This window comes from Protopterus annectens, chromosome 6.part0, assembly GCF_019279795.1.
Source record: "Protopterus annectens isolate FY-2018-M chromosome 6.part0, PAN1.0, whole genome shotgun sequence".
In the NCBI taxonomy this organism is placed as follows: Eukaryota; Metazoa; Chordata; order Ceratodontiformes; family Protopteridae; genus Protopterus; species Protopterus annectens.
In genome coordinates, this window is record NC_056737.1 from 319,331,138 (window position 1) to 319,352,875 (window position 21,738).

Here is a 21,738-nt window from a genome sequence, read left to right on the forward strand (position 1 = left end):
TCATACATTAACACAACACCCCCACCCTTGTCCGGTTTCATGATCCTTATACTTTCCTTTCCCAGAAGTTTAATGAATTCAAGTTCCTCACCACTAATGTTACCATGGACTGGGCTGAGTTCATTGGCAGGGAGCTTGCGAAGGTCATTCTCCACTAGGTTTTCGAACAACTTGACCACCGGGTGTGCAGGGGGATTTAAAGTGCTTGTTCTAGCAAGCCCTCGAGTAGTACATGGTTTACCTTTAAATAAATGCATCAAATTCAGACCCCTGGTTAAAAAGTTTGAGTTCAACCAAAAAGGAATAGTTAAGGGGCAGTTAATTAGGGCTTCCAGGATGTGTAGCAAGTTTGAAGATTTTAACAAAGAAATCACAACGCTACACTCTATGTTTCTCAAACGTGGGTATCCCTTGGATTTATTAACAACATTAACAGCAGAGGTAAGGGCGCTAAGGGATTCTTCCTATGCACCACTTCTTGGCAAAGGTTCAATGAATTTAACCCCTTCCCCGGCACCTAGTGTGGATCAACTAGGCAACAAATTCATCTACACATACTCCAGTAATGCCCTGGAGATAGAAAGGGTGGTTTCGAAATATTGGTCAGTTCTTACATCTCACGAGGATCTCAAACAGAACCTTCTTTCTAAGCCACAATTTATTAGAAAGAGAGGTACTAATTTTAAAGAACTGTTTGAGAGGAGACCACGGTTGCATGAAAGCAGGCAGCAACCACATAAAGGGACTTTTAAATGTGGAGCCTGCAGTCAGTGTCATGCAATTTTGAACGAACCCAATTTATTTCTTAAATCAAGAAAACTCAGTATTCAACCGCATGGTTTTTTCTCTTGTGGCACAAAGGGGGTAGTTTACTTGGGCCTATGCACGACCTGCTCAAGTTTTTATGTAGGGAAAACTGAAAGGGAATTAAGAAAGAGGCTCTATGACCATTATTATGACAGAAAAGAAAAAAGAAAACAATGCTTTCTATAAGCATTCTCTCAGCTGTCCCAACTTCAAGTTGAAGTTCATAGTTCTTGAGCAGGTCACCCCTGATGTCAGGGGAGGGGACTGGGAGGCCACTTTGGAATACAGGGAGCTCATATGGCAGCTGAGGCTAGATGCAGGAAAACCACCTGGACTTAATGACACCATAAGTATCAGCTCAGTGTTAAGATTAAGAAGGGCAAGGCTATGACAGTTGCTCATTGGGAATCGACATTCCCATTTTCCAACTTTCATTTTCCTCTGGTGACATCCCCCTGTCTGCTTTTACATCTTTTGTAATATTGTTCAGCATTTTTAATGGTTTGGATTTTAAAGGAATTGACATATCGGCATAATTTCAGTACTTGAATTATTTTATTATTTATCCCGTAAAAAAGTAAATGGGATATTTAACATTAAATTATTTGTTTTTAAACTAATTGTTTTTAAATTACATGTAAAAAATGTAATTTTGATGATTTTATAACTGTGAGTATACAATGTAATATTCAATATTGAACAACTTGATTTTGGATGAATGGTTACTCACTCATTCATTGTATTTGGATTGCAGATGTCTTTTAACTTAAATAAGAACTGTCTTTTTAAAAGTTGAGATGGAAATCAATTAATTAATTTACTACGTGCTATTTAAGCAGGGGTTGTAATTATTGGATTGTTTTTACTTGAGAAAGCTCGGAATATTCCGAGCGAAAGCACTTGTGTCTAGTAATTGTCTTTGGATTTGTCTGGAATCTATTTTTATTTTTATTTCTTGTCCGTGGAATAAAAGCAATTTGGCTAACCATACTACCACGTACATTATTCTGCTGAGCTGCCTGGAAACATTTTTGTTATTGGTTCCGTTCATTGTTTTACACATTTCCTGGTTTTGCTACTTGTTCCATGGCTGCAGAAGCGGAGGTGTTTAACCCAGAGGTCACCCCGGGTTTATTGAAAGACACGACCAATGACCTTCCGGTAACACGCACTGAATTTAACCAGGTTCTGGCTATGTTAACGGAATTAACAGGTCTCTTGAAAGGGAGTAACGGGGAGGATTCCCTTCCTGTAGGAAACCAGCAGCATGCTGTTTTTCAAAGGGGTAAAGCTCCATTCTTCAATGCGGAAGGACGTAATGGAATACAATCCACAGCATTCACTGTTTCAACTAGTTCGGAAGTGCCGAAGGCTCCCAATAACGATCGAAGTGAGCAAACGACACGGAGAAAAGCTTCTAAAGATAAACAGAAAGACTTTAATTTCTCCAGTTGGGCGGGCCAGCAATTTGCTTTTCACAAAGGTACTTTTTCTTCAAACACTGTCTCCAAAGTAGAAAATGACTTTGATGAATTTAAGAAAAAGTTATATTCTTTTAGAAACAACCAATTAGAGATAGACTATCTTAGGGAATGTGTCAATGTCAAGCGCATACCCAAAGGGTTGCGCTTTTATAAGTTCCCCAACAATGTTAAATTTGGGACTGTATACTATAAAAAGCTCTGTGATATTTTTGACAGGGCTGGAATTGAGATGTTGCAACTAATGATTACTGAATATGAGGCAAAAGCTAAAATCTTGATGGATGAATTGAATGTTTTGAATGAAGCAGTCACCGTTGATAATGATTTTCCTATGATTAGACATGATTATGAAAACGTTTTCAATTATGTAGATCAATTTTGTGGGAAGGTAATAAATAGAAAAATGCGGAAGCTAGAAAGGGATTTAATGGAATATAGGGAAGGCTTAGCCTACCCTTCCATTAATAAAACTAGAGCTGAGCATGGGCAGGAAACTGTTAACAACAATGTGAGGGGGGAAGGTTTCCCTAATGAGATGGATGACCCTCCCTGCAGAAGTGAAAGGCTTGCGGAGAAAGGGAGAAAATTCCCTAATCAGGATTTTCATCAGCACCCCGGGAGAGCCGAGGTATGGGGACAGAAGCACCAAAAACCATCCGGGGCTTGGAACAACAAATAGTATTATTCCCTAATTTTGCACCATTAGGGGATACAACAACTGTTTTAAACCCTGTTGTTTCTATAGATAATGATGGCACTGATAACATTGTGCAAACAAAAGAAGGAAATTGTGTCATATTTAAAAGGAATGATTACACTATTTACAATTACACAGACTTTGGTGTAGACAATACTGCATTCGAGATTTTCACTCGAGGGCTTCATTTTGTTCCCAGTAAAAGTTGGGATTTACCATCCTTGTTGGTTGAACTCAAACTTTTTAGGGCTTGCTAGAACAAGCACTTTAAATCCCCCTGCACACCCGGTGGTCAAGTTGTTCGAAGACCTAGTGGAGAATGACCTTCGCAAGCTCCCTGCCAATGAACTCAGCCCAGTCCATGGTAACAAAGTTGAGATGGAAATCAATTAATTAATTTACTACGTGCTATTTAAGCAGGGGTTGTAATTATTGGATTGTTTTTACTTGAGAAAGCTTGGAATATTCCGAGCGAAAGCACTTGTGTCTAGTAATTGTCTTTGGACTTGTCTGGAATCTATTTTTATTTTTATTTCTTGTCCGTGGAATAAAAGCAATTTGGCTAACCATACTACCACGTGCATTATTCTGCTGAGATGCCTGGAAACGTTTTTGTTATTGGTTCTGTTCGTTGTTTTACACATCTCCATAGAACTAATGAACTAAGAAAGTCAGACCAGTTATTTCTTTCTTATGCTTTCAACAAACAAGGCCTTCCAGTTTCTAAAGTGACCTTATCCAGATGGTTATCTGATACTATTGCCTTTATTTATCAGTTACAAAATAAAGAGCTACCAGTTAAACCAAAAGGTCATTCCACTAGAGCATTAGCCACCTCTGTAGCTTTTCAGACTAGGTTGCCCATAGACTCAATCTGTGCAGCTGCCACTTGGGCAAACCCTCACACTTTTATCTCTCATTACAAGGTAGATATGGTCTCCCGGAGCAGAACTTCCTTTGGTTCTACTGTTCTGAAGAGTCTGTTCCAATGAGCCACCCGGGATTGTAGGTGCTAGGCATGCTGTCCCAAACAGCAAGAACGAAGGTGAGATGGACAACTTAACATAAAGAAGTTATGTACCTACCATAAACATTTCATGTTAGTTGTCTTCATCTCACCTTCCTTCTTGCGTCCCTCCCTCCTTCCCCCTTCCTAGAGGATTGTGAGGAGTTCCCTTTTGTTTTCTCTGGCTGAGCATCTTTTATTACTTCACATGCCAGGTAATTTATAACTCTTTCCTTGTTTAGGTGTATTGGACAACCAGTTTTTAGGAACTGGTTACTCTACTTATGTCTAGTGTGCGCTATCACAAACGAGATCTGGGTAGCTGACGCTGGGCATGCTGGGATAAGGGGTAGCCTCGAGCCAGTAAACAGCTCTCGGGCTATAAAATATGGCCGAGTCAGAGCCGAGGATCGGTTCCAAACCAAACAAACAGCAAGAAGGAAGGCGAGATGAAGACAACTAGCATGGAACTTTATGGTAGGTACATAACTTCTTTTTATGGAATGTTAGAAACAGTGGAGAAAACATTTTTCTGAGCATATATCTTTGTTTCTACAATAGAATAGAGAGAATAAAATATGAAATTCTGAGTAAAGCATAGAAGGTCCTTGCATTTTTGTTTTGTTTGTAGTAAGGAAGTACATCAAGTTAGATAGGGCCTGTGCTATGTGTGCTATATTTCTTGCACTGTGAAGTTTCTAGAAGCTTCTAAACACTTATCTTACACAGTATTCTTCCTTACTTTTCCTATAAGTCCTCCTTTATTCATGTAAGAATTATATTGCCATTTTGGTCCCTCTGAGTTAGACTGCCTGCCACTGGTTTCATGGACAACAGCTGGAGTGAGGCACTTATAGGTTCATAGGTGATTATTATGCTAACATCCAAAAAGGACCTTTTTAAGTGTACCCATGCTTCCCACATGTATTTGACAGATTATGATACCACTCATTCTATAGGTAGTGTAATTTGGGTGTGAGTGGACAAGCATTTCCAAGCTTCTTCTTTGCTCCTTCTTTGCAGTAGGAACACAGGTGGTAGGAGACTAGTACTGATTGGAGAAGAAATATGTGCTAGCATCATCCTGCATTTCCTGCACAGCATTGTCGTGTATTTCCAGCACTGCATTATCCTCTGATTCCAGCGGTGCAATACCCTGTGGTTCAAACACAACTTCTTCCAATGCTTACAGCATGGCGTTATCACACATTTTCATTGCAGCATCTCCCTGCTTTTGCAGCATGGCATCACCCTGACATTGAAGCAAAACATCCCTTGCATTTCCAACATGGCATCATCCTACAATTTAAATATTACATCATCCCTTGGTTGCAGCATGGCATCACCATGCAGTTCTAGATTGGAATCGTCTTGTGATCCAGCATGGTATTATCCCGCAGTTCTGGCAAGGCATCACCCTGTGGCTTCAGAATGATTTCATTCTGCCATTCAGGCATGATGTCACCCTGTGATTTCAGTATGGTGTCATGCTGTGGTTCCAGCCTGAGTTTATAAGTGTACTGCTGTAGACAGGAGAAGGAGCATGCTTTGACAGAAGTGTTCAAGTGTGTACCTCATAAGTGTACATATATAAACATTTATAAACACACACATGTTAAGGTGCAGACAGTAAACCCTGAATTCCATCAGAGGCCACTCTTGCACCTTTGTCAGTCAGAGAGGACACATGCATATGTCTCTCAGACAGACACACAACACTTGAATCTTTCTTAGCACCAAGGGTGCATGTATCACTCAGAAATCCAACCACCTTGTGGCCTTTGGTGGACTGAACACACTAAATTGGGCATAAGTATGAGTATGTGTGCAGGTGTTATGGGAGAGCAGCTGCATCAGGGCTAGTCACCTGGCACTGTGAACATTGGCTCTAGGTGATGGGTGTTGTCACCATATGTAAAAATGGGAAAGGGGTTGTGAGTGAGTGGATGAATGGATGGATTTCCACACTGTGCCTTCAGCCATGAAGCCTCCTCCTGTCAGCCATGCCCATCCATTCCCCGTCTTGGATATTCTCCAGTGAGGTTGACAGCTGAATGGGGGAAGTTTGTCACACAGATTGTAGCCCACACAGGCATCCTGGCAGTGAGGGTGTATTTATTAGACCTGACCCTCTCCCCTGGCTGGAGAGATGGACAGCCTGCATTGCATAGAAGATCACAATGCTACCTAAAGTGCATGCACAATTTCAAGCATTAGCAGCCAAAACTACCTCTAAGTTGGCTTGGTGGCGTAATGCCTGCCCAGGTAGATGCCTCTTGTACAGCAGTTTGGTACATATGGAAATGTGTAAAACTTTGTCATATTTGTGAGGAGTGTTGCAAGGATATTGAGGCCCATAGTAGGTTGGCTAACTAGTTGTAAAAGTAGATTATCATGTATAATAGTCAAAGATTTTGGCATGCCGACCATTGGCAGTGTAGATGTATTAGTTTATTGATGGATAGTTGAAGCCCCCCTCCCACTAGAAAGGTGCTGGGTTTAATGAGGATTTCATTTAATGTATTAAGATAGCTAAGATGCAACTAGCTGTGAAGTGGTAATTAGATGTCCACAACACCATAAATGAGACTAAGACTTCAAATATGGTGTTCTAAGGAATCTGGCATGAGAGAGCCTCCCCTCCACTGAGAGGCTGTACTGTTGGATTGCCCCAGACTACCCCTTTCCTCCCAGGATGAGCACACACATCCTATATTTCCAGCTCTTAGGTCAACTGGTCCATGTACTGTTATGCCACTAGAACTGGCCAGTCTCATTGTAATTTGTACTTCCAGCATAATTTTATTGAAGTAATCATTTTGTTTTCATGTAACGTCCCGCTTTTATTTTGTAAAGCTGATAAATGCTTAAAAGGCAATTGCAGCAAACACTGAAAAATGCCTTTATTATTTTGTTTTACTACAAAGTCTTAATACTGTTACATTTATTTTAAACAATTATGAGTAAGCTATTATTTTAGTTGTACCAAACAATAGCGCAGTGTACACAGCTATACTAACATTAGTTTAGGGCTGCTTCTTCGTCCAGTGTAGTCTATATCCCTACAATATGACTTCCCATTGTGTTTCTTTTTACGCTTTCTTTTCCTGGTGTCTTCCTCTCTGTATTTACTAAGAATGGCTGTACATTTTGTTAGTGCTTTCACTTGAGTGTCTTTGGAGGCTGAGCAAGTGATTTTTTTTTTCATTGCCTCCCTTTGATTTCACTTGGTTGGAATCTCCTAAGAGATATGCATTTCCTTTTATTGTTTTACCAATAAATAGTGGCTATACTGCTTACTTTTAGAAAGGCTGTACTGTCCTTAGTTATAATCATTCCTTTGCTACTCATCTGCTAACTCAACCTTAATGTCGAATTTCTTACCATTCAAACCAGAAAAGAATCCAAAAACTCACAAATGCCACAAAGGAAATCCAGAAACTCTAAGCATGTTGTTGTTGTTTGTCTTTCGGCTTTTCCCGGTTAGGGGGTCGCCACAGCGGAACTTTGATCCGCTAATGATTGGCAGTTGGTTTTTATGGTGTCGAGTTGCCAGCCCTACGCCCAACCTTCAACAAAGGCAAGCCCATTCAACGCACGGCTTTCGAACGCCCACTCGACTGCCTGGAGGACATGCAGACTCTACACAGAAGGCACTCCTAACCCAAGCCGAGAATCGAACAGGAGAACCTCTTGCTGTGAGGCAACAAGGCTACCGCTGCATCACCACGGAAGTCTGTAAAACTATAAAAATGTACAAAGCATTAAATAAAACCATAAAAACTTGTGTTAGATAAGCACTTTCATCTTGTTACAGTCAAGGGTTCATCAGATGTAGTAAGTTTAGTATAACATGTTTAAATCCCCCTCTACATTGATGTCAGTCCAGCTTTCAAGCTAATCAAAACACAAAGTTGCCAGATACACTCCCACGCAAATTATTTTTTTTTCAGTTGAAAAACCAAACAATGTTATATATGCAAAACCATTGATTACTAAGTCTGAACGGACTTTTTTTTGGTACACAGTTATAACACAACCCTATCCATATACCACCCTTATCTCTGCAATGATTTTAATCTTAAATCAGTAATAATAGATACATGCTCGTTAAGGCCTGGGTAGCTGGTTGCTTTAAATCGTAACTGCAAGCTCAATTCCTTCTTCTCCAGAAGTATTGTCCAGGGTCCACCCCTATCATTCTTTTTCACTTGGTCCAGGATGGTAAACTTAAACTAATGTTTTTTGCCTGAACGAACTGTGCCAGTGTTTGACGAGCAGGTCAATAAAATTAACCCTTTCAGAGTGACTCATTTGAATCCTGGCTGTGAAATGAATCACCTGCTTGACAAGATGGATTACAAACTCTTTAAATTGAAGAAATTGCAATTGGAAAACAGTTATTTAACTGAGTGCATTAAAACAAGCAGTGTACTGAAAGGGTTGAGAATATGAAAATACCCTACTGGTTTAGAACTGGACTTGGCACTCCACAAAGAACTCATCAGCGTATTTAATTGACATGGCTGTGAGTATATGGATATTTTAGTCAAACACAATAGAGCCATTATAGAGAGACTTATGAGAGAAACAAAGGACTTGGACAATAGAATACCTAATAATTCCGAGTTTGAATGCCATAAATTTGATTATGGCAGAATTTTCACCAGTACTGATAACAAAATACAGCAAATGTGGAATAATAAGTGTAAGAAATTAAACAGAGATTCGTAATGACTATATTAATAATACAGCATACCCAAAACCTCCGTTGGAACAAGTATGGGGTAGTCAGAAATTCAACAACTTTAATGTGTATACAAACACCATTGGACAGAATCAACATACTAATTATAACACAGGCAATGGGGCACAGTCTAATAGCACAGATTATTTTTAGAGCAGGAGGAGTATCCGCCACAACAGAGATCTGAAAGGTTGAGGGGGAAATCCAGTGTAGTTCAAACGAATGGCCCACCCACAGGAGCGAGGAACCAATGGGATCAAACAAACTACTTCCAATGAATCAGAAGAACCAAGCGAACTGACATTAAAGGAGCAACAGGTGCTTTCCAGGGAGATCAACACAGACAGTATTGGAGAGTGCCATGGGGCTGAAATGGATTCTGGATACACAGTGTTAGTGATTGAACAAGCAGTTACAAATTATAAGCAGGGACAAGGAATGGTGTCTCCATCCGATGTCATCCAGGAATATGGGTTTGCACTTTTCCTGAATGGGGGACAGACTGATTCTATAACCGCAGACATTAACGGAAATGTTGAGGTATGTCTGATTTTGGCAACAGACTGCGTTAACTGTGGAGACTTGGGGGAGATAAATAGCAATGAGTTGGATGGTATGACTTATTCTGTGGTGATGAATGATAATAATGATTTTAAAGTATTTAACTATATGGACATTCTTATTAGTGAAATCTTGGTTGAAACTATGGCAAAAGGCTTAAATGTTGTGGTCACTAGGCATGTGGATGTAGCACAACTGTTAACTTATTTTAAAGTATATATTAGGAAGTTGAATTTCAAAATAATGTTTGATGGCACATACTCAGTTGAAACATGTTTTAGAACTTCTAGCACATTTAATCCCCCAAATTCATCCTTCCCTACAAATGTTCGAAAAAATGTGTGAAAATGATTTTAGATTCATATGTAAAGGTCATTTTAACAATTATAAGGAGGGAGGATTTAAAGGAAATTGAATACATTAAAAGATGGAATGTCCAGTTCATGAAACCGGATATGGGTGGGAGTATGGTTTTGATGTTGAAGGAAATGTATAATAATAAACTGTTCAAATTATTAAGTGGCAATGCCTATGCTTCAACTAGTAGTACAGAAGTTAAAAAAATCCAATGACAAAATAAGAGCTCAGATTAGAGACCTTTTTATTGAGAGTAGAGTCACAATGGAAGAATTTAATTATTCGAATGTTAACTTTCCGATTATCCCCAACATCTTTGGAATCCCAAAAATACATAAAGATTTAAAGGACCCTCCTTTGTGACCTATAGTAGACACCAGGGGATCTTTAACTTGTGCATGTGCCAAGTTTTTGGACACTAAGCTTAAACGTCTGGTAGAAAAGGAAGAACAAGTTTGCAGGGATTCATGGGGTTTTCTTAAAAATGAATGATGTGCAATTTGAAGAAAATGACATGCTTGTGACTATTGATGTAAAAGATTTGTACACAGTTATTCCACATGAAGAAGGGTTAAGTTGGTTTTGTGAAATTTTAGGTATCTACCACATATACCAGCCCAAAGTGAATCTTTATGAAGAGCTTTTAGAACTGGTGTTGAAAAATAACTTTATATTTTTCGAAGGTAGATATTTTTTACAAAAGGAAGGGGTAGCTATGGGCACAAGCTGTGGGGCTCTATTGGCTAATGTAATGATGGCCATTTGGGGGAGAAAATTCCTTTTGGATAGTGAATTTAAGGATTGTTTGAAACTATATGTACACTACCTGGATGATATATTTATTTTATGGAAAGGTAGCGAATTTGACCTGAAAAGGTTCTGGGCTTATGTCAATGATACTACTTCGTTCCTGAAATTCACATTTCAAATTAAGAAGGTTAAGATTCCTTACCGTGATGTGATGTTAGACAAGCATGTCGAGAAAAATAAGTATGTGGCTTCAATTTACAGAAAACCCACATATTCAAATGGTTTTTGCATTATAGTAGCACATACCCAGCAGCCCACAAAAAATCTGTAATAAAAGGCCAACATATTGGAGCGGCCAGGATGGTAACAAGAAGAAATGATTTTTTAGAGGAGTTCAAGAAATTAAAACATGTTTTTAAATACAGGATACCGCCTCAGTTTGATTAATGGTATAGAACAGGAAGTAGTAGAGAAAAGAACTGCTGGATTTTACCAACCACTACTTGGTAAAAGGGGGATGAGTGAAAATAGGGAACTTAAGGTTTTGGATAAACAAAGAAACATTGGTTTAAGTTTACCATTGAGGACCAAGTGAAAAATAATTTTGGGGTGGACCCTGGACAGTCCTTCTGAAGAAGAAGAAGGAATTGTACTGGCAGTTACGATTTAATGCAACTAGCTATCCAGGCCTTAACAAGCATGTATCTGTTATTAGTGTTTTAAGATTAAAATCACTGGAGAGATAAGGGTGGTATATGGATAAGGTTGTGTTATAACTGTGTACCACAGAAAAGTCCGTTCAGGCTTAGTAATCTATGGCTTTGCATATATAATATTTTGTTTTTTCAATAGAAAAAAAAATTTAGTGGGGGTGTGTCCGGCAACTTTGTGTTTTGATTGGCTTGAAAGCTGGACTGACGTCAATGCAGAGGGGGATTTAAACATGTTATACACTTTACTACATCTGATGAAGTCTTGATTGTAACAAGACGAAGGTGCTTATGTAAGCCTTCGTCTTGTTTTGTAAACAAGACGAAGGCGCTTTATGGTTCTATTTAATGCTTTGTTTGTGTGTTTTTTAGTTGTACATTCTTATTAAAGGCTCCATTTCCCATTAGAGTCTCTGGATTTCCTTTGTGGCATTTCTTACCATTCAGCCCTGTGCTGCACACTGACTTGTGAGTAAGAACTCCTGCTGTTTTAACTTACTACCATGATTCATGTCTGGTGCCCTGACAGATTCCTCAAGGAATTTACACAATTTTTCAAAAAGATTTCAAGGTAGACCAAAATGATGTGTAGAGATGCTGCTGAATCTTGCAGAGGCAAGAAATGGAAATTAATACTTAGGTCATCTTTCATGTTGCCCCTAGGATTCAGTTAGAGGTAAGAAAACACATTTTATGTTGAGAAAAAAAATGATGTTTTCATGTTACTGCCTTTTATGTACAGGAAATATATGATGTCTTCAAAGGGGAAGGCGTTGGTGAGCTAGGAAATGGTATATATGCAGATCTTTAAGTGATATTTTAAAGTGCTAAGATTGTTTATTAATTGCTATGTATTTTATAGTGTTCCTCAGATGTTCTGTATTTATGGAATGACATGAATGAACCCTCAGTTTTTAAAGGGCCAGAACAGAGCTTGCCAAGAAATGTACTCCATCATGGTGGATGGGAGAATCGTGATCTGCACAATCTGTATGGTTTTTACCAGGTCAGTAGTAGATTGTTCAAGACACACTCTTGCAGTGAGTTTCTTAGAGCAGTTGACATCCTGATGATGTCTGTCTGTATGTAGAGACTGAACAGATATGATCTGCAAGTACATCTGAAATAAAGTTGCATTTTACAGCTTTGTGTTTTTTATAAATGTTTATCATTCATTTTCTTATGCACGCTTTATCTTATTCAATGCCGTGGCGTATTGCATTATTTTATTTTATTTATTTGCATGTTAGTCATGTGACTATCAAGACTCCTTATCCTTACCCCAGTTAAAGCTGGCTTTTTGTAAAAGACCACCAAACTATTGAATGTGCAGGTTTAGTAGGCCTTGTTCCTGACGTTCCTAGACTGGGATCTTTGTGCTGGCAACACCTGGGGTGGGTGGGAGGACTTGGAGAGTGTTGTTTGTTACTGAGTTGCTTATGCTTATTTTTACCCATTTATTTCACAGAAAATAAAGAATATTACAATGTCAGATGTCAACATTGCAGTCCCTTCTTTACTATAACTTTATTTGTTACAGTCTAAGCTGGCACGACTGCTCCATTTCATATCCTGCTGGGTGTGCAGCCCACACTGGCCTAGAACAGTTATCCTTCAGATTATCTGCTCATTTTGTGTCCTCCATGTGCTGTATTAATGCTCATCCTTGTTTCTCTCCTCTGCTCATGATAGGTAACTTATGTGTGGGTTTGATGTGATGAAACCAGGATGACCCTAGTGACCACATACAGGGCTGTTCTTAAAGAAAGTGTGGTGAGTCCCCCATCATTTGTGTGGCTGAAGTGCAGAGAATCAGGTAACAGGACACAGAAATGGCTTGCAGGCATTACTTATTTCTGTCAGGCATAGAGCTTTTCAGCAGTATTTAATTGGTGAATCACTACAGCCATTCTCAGAACTGTGCTGACGGGTGCCCTGAGGTTGAATAAGAGTAAGCCGTTGTGCTTGGGAGTGTATGGTAAGCAGCCTGTGTGCCATTCATATATTTGCAGTGTAGACATAGTGATGAGATATACAGTACTACTGAGAGTGGACAGCATAGCATAAAACCTGTGCATGCTGTACTTGTCTACTCTGTATGCATTCAGAGGCTACCCAGAAAGAATGAGGCAAGGCATGTAGAATAGCTGCATCTGATATTGTTAATCCTCGTTCATTCACTACACATGGTTATCGGTTCCGAGCTTGGAACCGAGCCAGACATTTTCCAAGCTCGCTTCAGCTTCAAACTCTCGAGCTAAAACTCTTACCCACAATCCCCCTCTCCCTGTTACCTCAGATTTCATTTGCCGCATTGCCATTCGGTCGTGTCAAGCTACTTCTCTTGAGCTAAGTACATTCAATTGTTGTTTAATAGTTTTACAGATTACTTTTCTGTCAGGAAAGTTCATATTTTATTGTCTCTTACCCTATCGCATCTAGCATTCATAATTTCTTCAGGTTTTTCTGCTTCTTTCTTTACCACTTTCACCGCAAGGTATTCTCTTTACCATCGTTGGTAAACCTTTTTCTCTTTTCTCTCATACCTTCAGGTACTCTCTTGTACAATTGCTGGTACCTTCTCTATTAATTAATTTACTGTCATGGCAGATAAGAAAAGTAGTCCAAGGTTTAAGCGGTGTTCTGATTATGGATACAAACTGCCTACTTCTGATGCACACTCTTTGTGTGTTTTTTGTTTGGGAGTTTCCCACTTGTCTGTTGACCCACCCTGTACTATTTGTGAGAACCTTTCTAATAGAACCTTGTTGGAAAGGAAAAACAAGCTGTTACTGAAGGAACTTCTAAAATCTCCCTTTTCAGAGGCTATTTCTGGGTCGGAGGCCTCAATCCCACCTAGATCCCATAAGAAAACTTTGGATGTTCCTACTAAGGCTAAATCTTTGCCTTCGTCCCCGGCTGGGGACTCCCGCCAACCAAAACCTAAAAAGGCTAAAGTTTCGGCTCCGGAGCTCTCTCAGTCAGCCCCAGTGCTTTCAGTACCTAGACCTTCGGCACCAAGGCCTTCGGCTCCATTAGTGATTTTGACTCCATCTTCTCCTGCAGCCTTCTATATATCGGCACCAAGGGACTCCTCAGTTCAGATCATTACCACTGTATTGGCACCGACCGTTCAGTCAGCGCAGACCTTGACCCCGTCGGCTCCGAGATCTTCATCGGAACCGACGCCTTTATTGTTGACTCCTGTTTTGTCGGTTCCAGCTTTGGCACTGACAACCACTTCAGCACTGATCCCTGTGTTGGTGCAAACCATGACCTCGGCACCAATGACTTCCTCGGTGCAGACAACAGTAGTCCAGTCTCTCTCGGCACTGTTGTCCTCTGTGCAATCAGATGAGATGGGCACCGTGTCTGCCTCTTCTGTGGACAGGCCTGTTTCTCCCTCAGTCTCCATGAGGTCCACTAGAAGCCTTTCCGAACATGATGTGTTGTGTCTTGTGGACTAGGCACTCTTGGCCAGAGGTATCCCACCCCTCAGGAACTATCCTTCCTTGGGAGGTGATCACCCATCTCCAAAGACCCCTTCTTATTCTCCTCCTTCATTGCCTTTGAAGTCCATGGATATAGCACAGTCTTCCCCTTCTGCGGTTCCCTTTATGGGTCTCACTAAAGAACCGCAGTTGCCTTTGTGGCAGGAAAGTTTTGCTATGACCCAGGATGTTAGTTGTGACACGCATAGTTTGCTGCTTCACAGCCATCCAGGAACTCCGGGTCGGCAGGCTGAGCCACTTAGGGGACTGGTGACCCCTGTCTTGGACATGCACTCCTCTTCGGGTAGACCAGCCTTTCAACTGATGGAGAAGGCTTTCGCTGCTGCTGTCAATTCCGGACTGTCTATACCTCCACCCTCCTCTGGTACACTGGTTTCACAAGTCGCACCTAGCGGACACCGGGTGCAGGGGCCGCAGGACATATTCCCTCAGGATCCCCTTTTCCGCTGTCTTCTCCAGCTTCTCCCACTGAGGAGGTCCACCGGAAAAGTTCATGTAAGAGGAAGCACATGGACTCCACAGAGGAGTCCCTCACCGAAGACACGGATTTCAGTGAGGGGGAAGGATCCCCTCGGTCACCCTCTGAGGTATCCTCGAAATCCCGAAACAGAGAGGTGACTGGCAGTCCTCTAATCCGACCTCTGAGGAATCTGTGTTCCTGCAGGCCTTTCGCGCCCGGCCCCCTACCTCCTGGGTTACTCCACCTGCCGATGAACTTGTCCGGCTCATCGTGCAGTGTGCTTGGAAGGCTCCTGATACTGTCGAAGCTATTCCCCAGCCATATAAGATCTTGTCCCCTCCTGCTTTGGATCCCCATTGGTCCAAAGGTCTTCCTGTTGATGTTTTGGTGGTGGCGGCCACAACAAAAAAGGATCCGGAAGAAGAAGTAAGCCAGACTTTCCATCCACCTAACAAAGAGTCCCAGGCAGGATAGGGAAGTGCACGGATAGGGAAGCGCACCTTTGCTTCAGTGACCTTTGCTATCAGGTCCTTGACTTATATGGCACATTTTACCAGGCTTCAGAGGGAACTGGTTTCTGTGCTCTCTGAAACCTTGGCTGCTGCCGTGTCTGATGAGGTCTGTGACAAAGTGGCCTCTCAGCTGGCCACCATTGAATCTATATCTAACTCCTCTATGCGATTGATATCTCACACATCAGAAGGAGCAGCTAGAGCAGCGGGTTCAGCTGTGGTCTTGGGACGACATGCCTGGATGCTCTTGTGCAACTTCGCGGAACCCTTTAAGTCTTCCTTTCTTAGTGCCCCCATTGAGGCCTTCTCGTTGTTTGGGCCCAAAGATAAAAGCACACTGGCCAGATGTGAACAGGATGGTAAGACCCTTTCTGCCGTAGGTGTCCGTTATTCTTCCCCTCAACGTGCTTTCTCCCGAAACCAAAAGAGAGGGAAAATATGGTTCAAGAAATCTCAGGGTCTTTTCTGTGACACACAGGCAGAGTTCTCCCCCAGAGGCAGAGGGGGAAGCTCACAGGGAAGACGCTCCTTTCAGGGCAGAGGGGGTCCGCTTAACCAGGGTTCCAGGGATTCTTTCCCTGGTCAGTCCTACCAGTGCTCCTGAAGAGTGGCCCAACTCCTTTCCTCTGGAGGTGGTTGGGGGACGTTTCTCCTTGTACCCTTCTGCCTGGATAACCATCACCACTGATTCTTGGGTACAAAGGATTATAACCAGAGGTCATCATATCCCCTTTGATCTTTGTCCCACCCCTTCAAAAAGCCTTCCCGACGTTCCACCCAGTCAAAGGGAAGAAGCAGCACTAGAGATAGAAAAGCTGCTGAGAAAAAGAGTCATCCAAATAGTCCCTCCAGACCAGATAGGATCCCGGATTCTACTCAAGACTATTTTTGGTGCCAAAGAAAACCGGGGACTGGAGACTAATTTTGGATCTCAGTGTATTGAACAAGTTTGTGAGAGTACAAAAATTCCGGATGGTCACAATACAGTCTATCCTCCCGCTTTTGGAAAAAGACGACTGGATGTGCTCTATAGATCTTCAAGATGCGTACTACCACATAAAGGTGGATAGGCCATCAAGAAGATTTCTGTGCTTCCGTGTGGGAGCCAGTCACTACCAGTTCAGAGTACTGCCCTTCGGACTCTCTACAGCCCCCAGAGTGTTTACAAAGTGCATGGCAGTTGTCGAATTCAAGGATTCCAGGTGTTTCCATACCTAGACGACTGGCTCATTTCTGCCCCCACCAGACATCTACTGGAAAATGTGCTGGCATACCCTTTCCTCGCTGCTCAAAGGCTAGGCATAACCGTAAACTGGCAAAAATCCAATCTCACCCCATCTCAGTCGACAGAATTCATAGGGGTTATCTTGGACACAAAAAACTGCAGAGCTGCTATTCCAGAGCACAGAATTCTAAGGATAAAGCAACAACTAATTCCAGTCCTTTCAAAGGAAAAATCCATGGCTCACTCGGTTCTACAGCTGTTGGGTTCTATGGCAGCATCCATCACCATTTTTCCCCTGGCCAGGTTTCACATGAGGCTTCTACAGTGGCTACTGCTCACCCAATGGTATCCTTTTCAGCATCCTCTTTTAGCTATGATTCGAGTAACCCACAGGTGCAAACAGGATTTAAGTTGGTGGATGACACACAATCTCTCACAATGGAATCGCCCCTTCTCCCCCCAGCAACCCAAGGCCACAGTGACCACGGACGCCTCCCTGATGGGGTGGGGGGGGGGCTATGTCAGGGACAGACAGTCCAAGGCACTTGGTCTGAACTGGAGGCCCATCTGCATATAAATGTTCTAGAGCTGAGGGCGGTGCTTCTGGCGTTCCAAGCATTCCATCCCCTGCTGCCGTCTGGGACAATTGCGATTCAATCAGACAACATGGCGGTGGTCTGGTACATCAACAAACAAGGTGGAACCAAATCTTACCCCCTTTCTCGAGAGGCCATGAGGATATGGCAGTGGGCGATGGCTACTAACCGTTTTAAACTAGCAATGCACATTCCCGGGAGTTCCAACGTGATAGCAGACAGACTCAACAGGTGCATTCTTCAACCTCAGGAGTGGTCCCTGTATCCCTTGATAGCAGCGGAGATCTTCCACCGCTGGGGCTGTCCTTGCTGCGACCTCTTTGCATCCCCGACCAACTACAAATGCAGCAACTACTTCGCCCTGATTCCCCCTCCGTGACAGTCACCCAAGAATGCTGTAGTCCACGATTGGCCCTCGGGTCTTCTTTACACATTTCCACCCTTTCCCCTCATTCCCCAGTTTCTGAAGAAAGCCCATCAGTTGAAGAGCAAGGTGATCCTCATAGCACCATACTGGCCTCGACAGATTTGGTTCCCCTTCCTTTGGCCTCACCTCCTAGATCGACCATGGATTCTCTATCCAACCCCAGAGCTGATCTCACATCCACAGAACTTCTATAAGCTCTGACAATGTCACCTTTCGAACCAGCCTTTTCTTGCAACCTCAAGTATTTGTCTTGGAAAACCTTGTTTTTGGTCACTATTACTTCTGCCAGACATATTTCTGAGCTTCAAGCTTTATGTATCAAGAGTCCATACTTGATTTTTCATAGAGATAGTGTGTCTCTAAGAACTAATCTGTCATTTCTGCCTAAAGTGATCTCTGAAATGTCCATTAATCAAGCCATTGAATTGAGAGTTTTCTTTCCCAATCATTCAAACAGAGGAGAGTATTGCCTACATACCCTAGATATACACAGGCAAATCCGTTTTTACTTAAACAGGACTAAACCTTTTCGTAAATAGAACCAGTTATTTTTGGCCTTTTCTGGACCTAGATTAGGATCTGCTATTGCTAAGGTCACATTAGCTAGATGGTTGAAGGACTGTGTGACCTTTATTTATCTTGTTGCCTACTACCATGAAAGCTCATTCAACAAGGTCGGTGGCAACTTCTGCTACCTTCCATGCCAGAGCTTCTTTACATGACATCTGTGCAGCTGCAACTTGGGCTATGCCTCATACCTTCATCAATCATTACAAATTGGATTTGGCCTCCAGGGGAAGAGCATCTTTCGGTTCTATGGTGCTCAGGAATGTCCTTCCATGAGAGCCTCCCAGGAATAGAGGTAGCTGGGGACTCTGTCCCATGCGTAAGGAATGAACGAAGATTAACAATATCAGATAAAGAAGTTATGTTTTACCATAACGTGCCATCTGTATTGTTGATCCTCGTTCAGTCATTACGACCCTCCCTTCTTCCCCCTCCTGTGGTTTCTAGTGGATCTCACCATCCGGTTCTTTTAGATTATTTGACCAGAGGTAGCCTCTACCTTCTTTGACTTGCAAACTCAATCTGAGGTAACAGGGAGAGGGGGATTGTGAGTAAGATTTTTAGCTCAAGAGTTTGAAGCTGATGCGAGCTTGGAAAATGGCCGGCTCGGTTCCGAGCTCGGAGCCGATACCCATGCATAATGACTGAACGAGGATCAACAATACAGATGGAACGTTATGGTAAAGCATAATTTCTTTTTTTGAACCTTGTATGCAAGACTGAACAAGGCATTTGTGGGAGGGAGTTGCACAATATTGACTTAGCACATGCAGCAGGATAGCACTTTTCACACTCCTTGTGATTAGTGTATGAGACAGGTCTACTTTAGAACGACAAAAAATTAAAATATCGAGCACTCGCATGAGCAAATAATCAGGAATTCGATATTTAGTTTTTTTGGATCGCAGTACAGTGAAGATCAAAATATTTGCCCTTTCCTCACTGTAGTGCGATATCGGAGTAGGAATATATATTTTGCGGGGGGGTGTGGCAAAATGCAGCAGATTTTGAGTTCCCGATTGAGCATTCGATTTTTTGATTTTTCGTTGTTCTGACATAGACCCTATGAGACAATGTTGGGGAATGAATATACATTTTTCTTGGGGTGGGGGGAGGGTACATTAAGCTTTAGCATTATGCACCTCACCTTTTAAAAGATTGCCCATGGGGAGCATAATTGTGACGTGAAGCATGCAGGGGATTGTTTTATGCAGTGTGGATAAGTGCTGTGGGACCTGGATTATGGAAGTGTGTTTCTGAAACAAATTGAGCTGCAGTATGCTGATTACCATCTATCATGGGTTTTATGATTTTACAGATGGAAAAACAAAATCTGAAGTTTTATGTGTATGTGGGTGTTTCATATAGTCTGTTGCTGTCAGTACATCCTTTTGTTCACACTGGAGTAGTTATGCAGCTGCTGTTGTGCTCCAGCAACAGTAGCTTCATAGGTGTCGAGTAAATGAACCCTGATCCGAATTGTGTATCGTGGAATATCTGGGATCTCATTTTTCATGACTTCAGTTTCAGAATCCTACAGTACAAGATATTTCATACGTCATACAAACTAATGATCTATGCATTCCATTTGTCGTTTTCTTGTCTGCGTTTTTTAAGTGTGGAGTATGGGGGTACGTTAAATTTTGCTAAATAGCACTTTAGGTAGTATGTATAGGTTTTTATGAATGGAGTGTATTTCAACTGTCATTCTGAGGTGCTTTCTAATTATTCTTTTTTTTGTAGCATCAGTTCATTCTTCCTATAGTTTAGTAATTTAGTTAGTGTTATGTTAGCGTTTATAAGTTTTATTTATTTGTTGATTTCCATTTGCTTACCATGTTAATCCAACTGGGCCTAAAAAGACCTTTTTTAAGTGGAGGCCTAGTGAGAAACGCTGTAGTACAAAAATACAACTTATAGTCAGTGATTATATTTGTTAAGAGTTATAAAACAATTAAGAGTCATGAAAGGTAAGAGTACAAAGTGTAAGAAAGACATATCATATCCATATACTTATATGACTGTGTATTACTGTATTGTATATGTTGTATGTATCATTTATTTCTAGTGCTGTGGAACATGTAAAACATCCTTGTCCATATTTAAAAGCAACTTGGATCAATGTTTGGGTATAGAAAATATACCCCTGGACTGCTCCTGAACTACTGATGTACAGAGGAGGCTCCTAAATGCATTATCTCATCCAGGGGTCCAATCAAATTATCTACAGTATGACCCTAGTTATTCTCACTAGGACTAATGTATTATTATCGACCGTGGGATGGGTAAGGCCAATCGATAATCAAATTGGATAGGTTAATTCAAGCACCAAAAGGAAAACTGGCTAGGCTTAAAATGTTCTGTAAGTGCAGCTTGCCTAGTACTTACCTGTGAATCTGTATAATGTTATGCAATACAGTTTCAAAACAATGCAGTATGATGTAATTTTGTGATAGTAGCCTATAGCACTGAAATGATGGAGCTGTAATTTCTCTTAAGTTAAAAGGAAAAAATAATGAGGAGTATAAGGCAAAAGGGAAACTAAAAGGAGTGTTTATTGCAGTATATAAACTGTTGTAAAACAGTTGAGATGCAGGTTGGTAGACTGACAGTAGGGAAAGGAAATATGGTGAGAGAGGTAAGAAAAGAGAAAAAAACCAGGAAAGATAATGTATGTTAAATACAGGAGATGAGGAGGAGAATGAAGGATGGTAAAATGTATAAGAATGTCGTCTGAAAAAAAACAGCTGAGGTAAAATGACCAGAGTGGGTTGAGGAAACAGAAAGTTAAATTCACATGATATATGACCTTTGATTTCACTCAAAGTAGTAGTTTGTGAATTCCAACTCTTAGGGGGGTTAAGCTAAGTAGGTTTAACCAGAAGATGAGCAGGAGTGTGACCACGTATTCAACAGATACTACTGTAGGTGAGTTTTAAATTACTTTTGGTTACTGGTTTGCTCCTGATAGAGAGGAATGGAGTTCCTTAATTTTCAAACACAATTTGAGAAAAGTGAGTTACCTGCTGAGATATAGGATTTAGAAACATCAAGAAGAGACGTATCATCATGTCTGAGCTACTTGGGGAGTATGGTTGGATAGTAGATGGTAGTGCATGGCTTTTGTCTATCATTATATAGATTTTATGTTGTCAATTTTCATTCTGTCCGGAAACCTGTGGGTTCGGATCTGATTCTTGGATCTAACTTGGACGTTGCAATAGCTCGTGGCAACCAAAAAGCTCTCAAGCTCTTCCCTTACCCATAATCAGACCTCCCAACTGTCCCGAATTATCCATTTTTTGATGAGTTTTGGGGTC

General features: G+C 41.4%; 1 protein-coding gene across 1 annotated transcript in view; it reads left to right on the forward strand.

Moving 5' to 3' along the window:
- The window catches only part of GANC (glucosidase alpha, neutral C), a 981,067-nt gene that overhangs the window by 532,473 nt on the left and 426,856 nt on the right, over positions 1-21,738 (forward strand). The window contains exon 14 of the mRNA XM_044074070.1: positions 11,982-12,125. Coding sequence (XP_043930005.1) covers positions 11,982-12,125 — 144 coding nt within the window. The remainder of the gene's footprint in view (positions 1-11,981; positions 12,126-21,738) is intronic.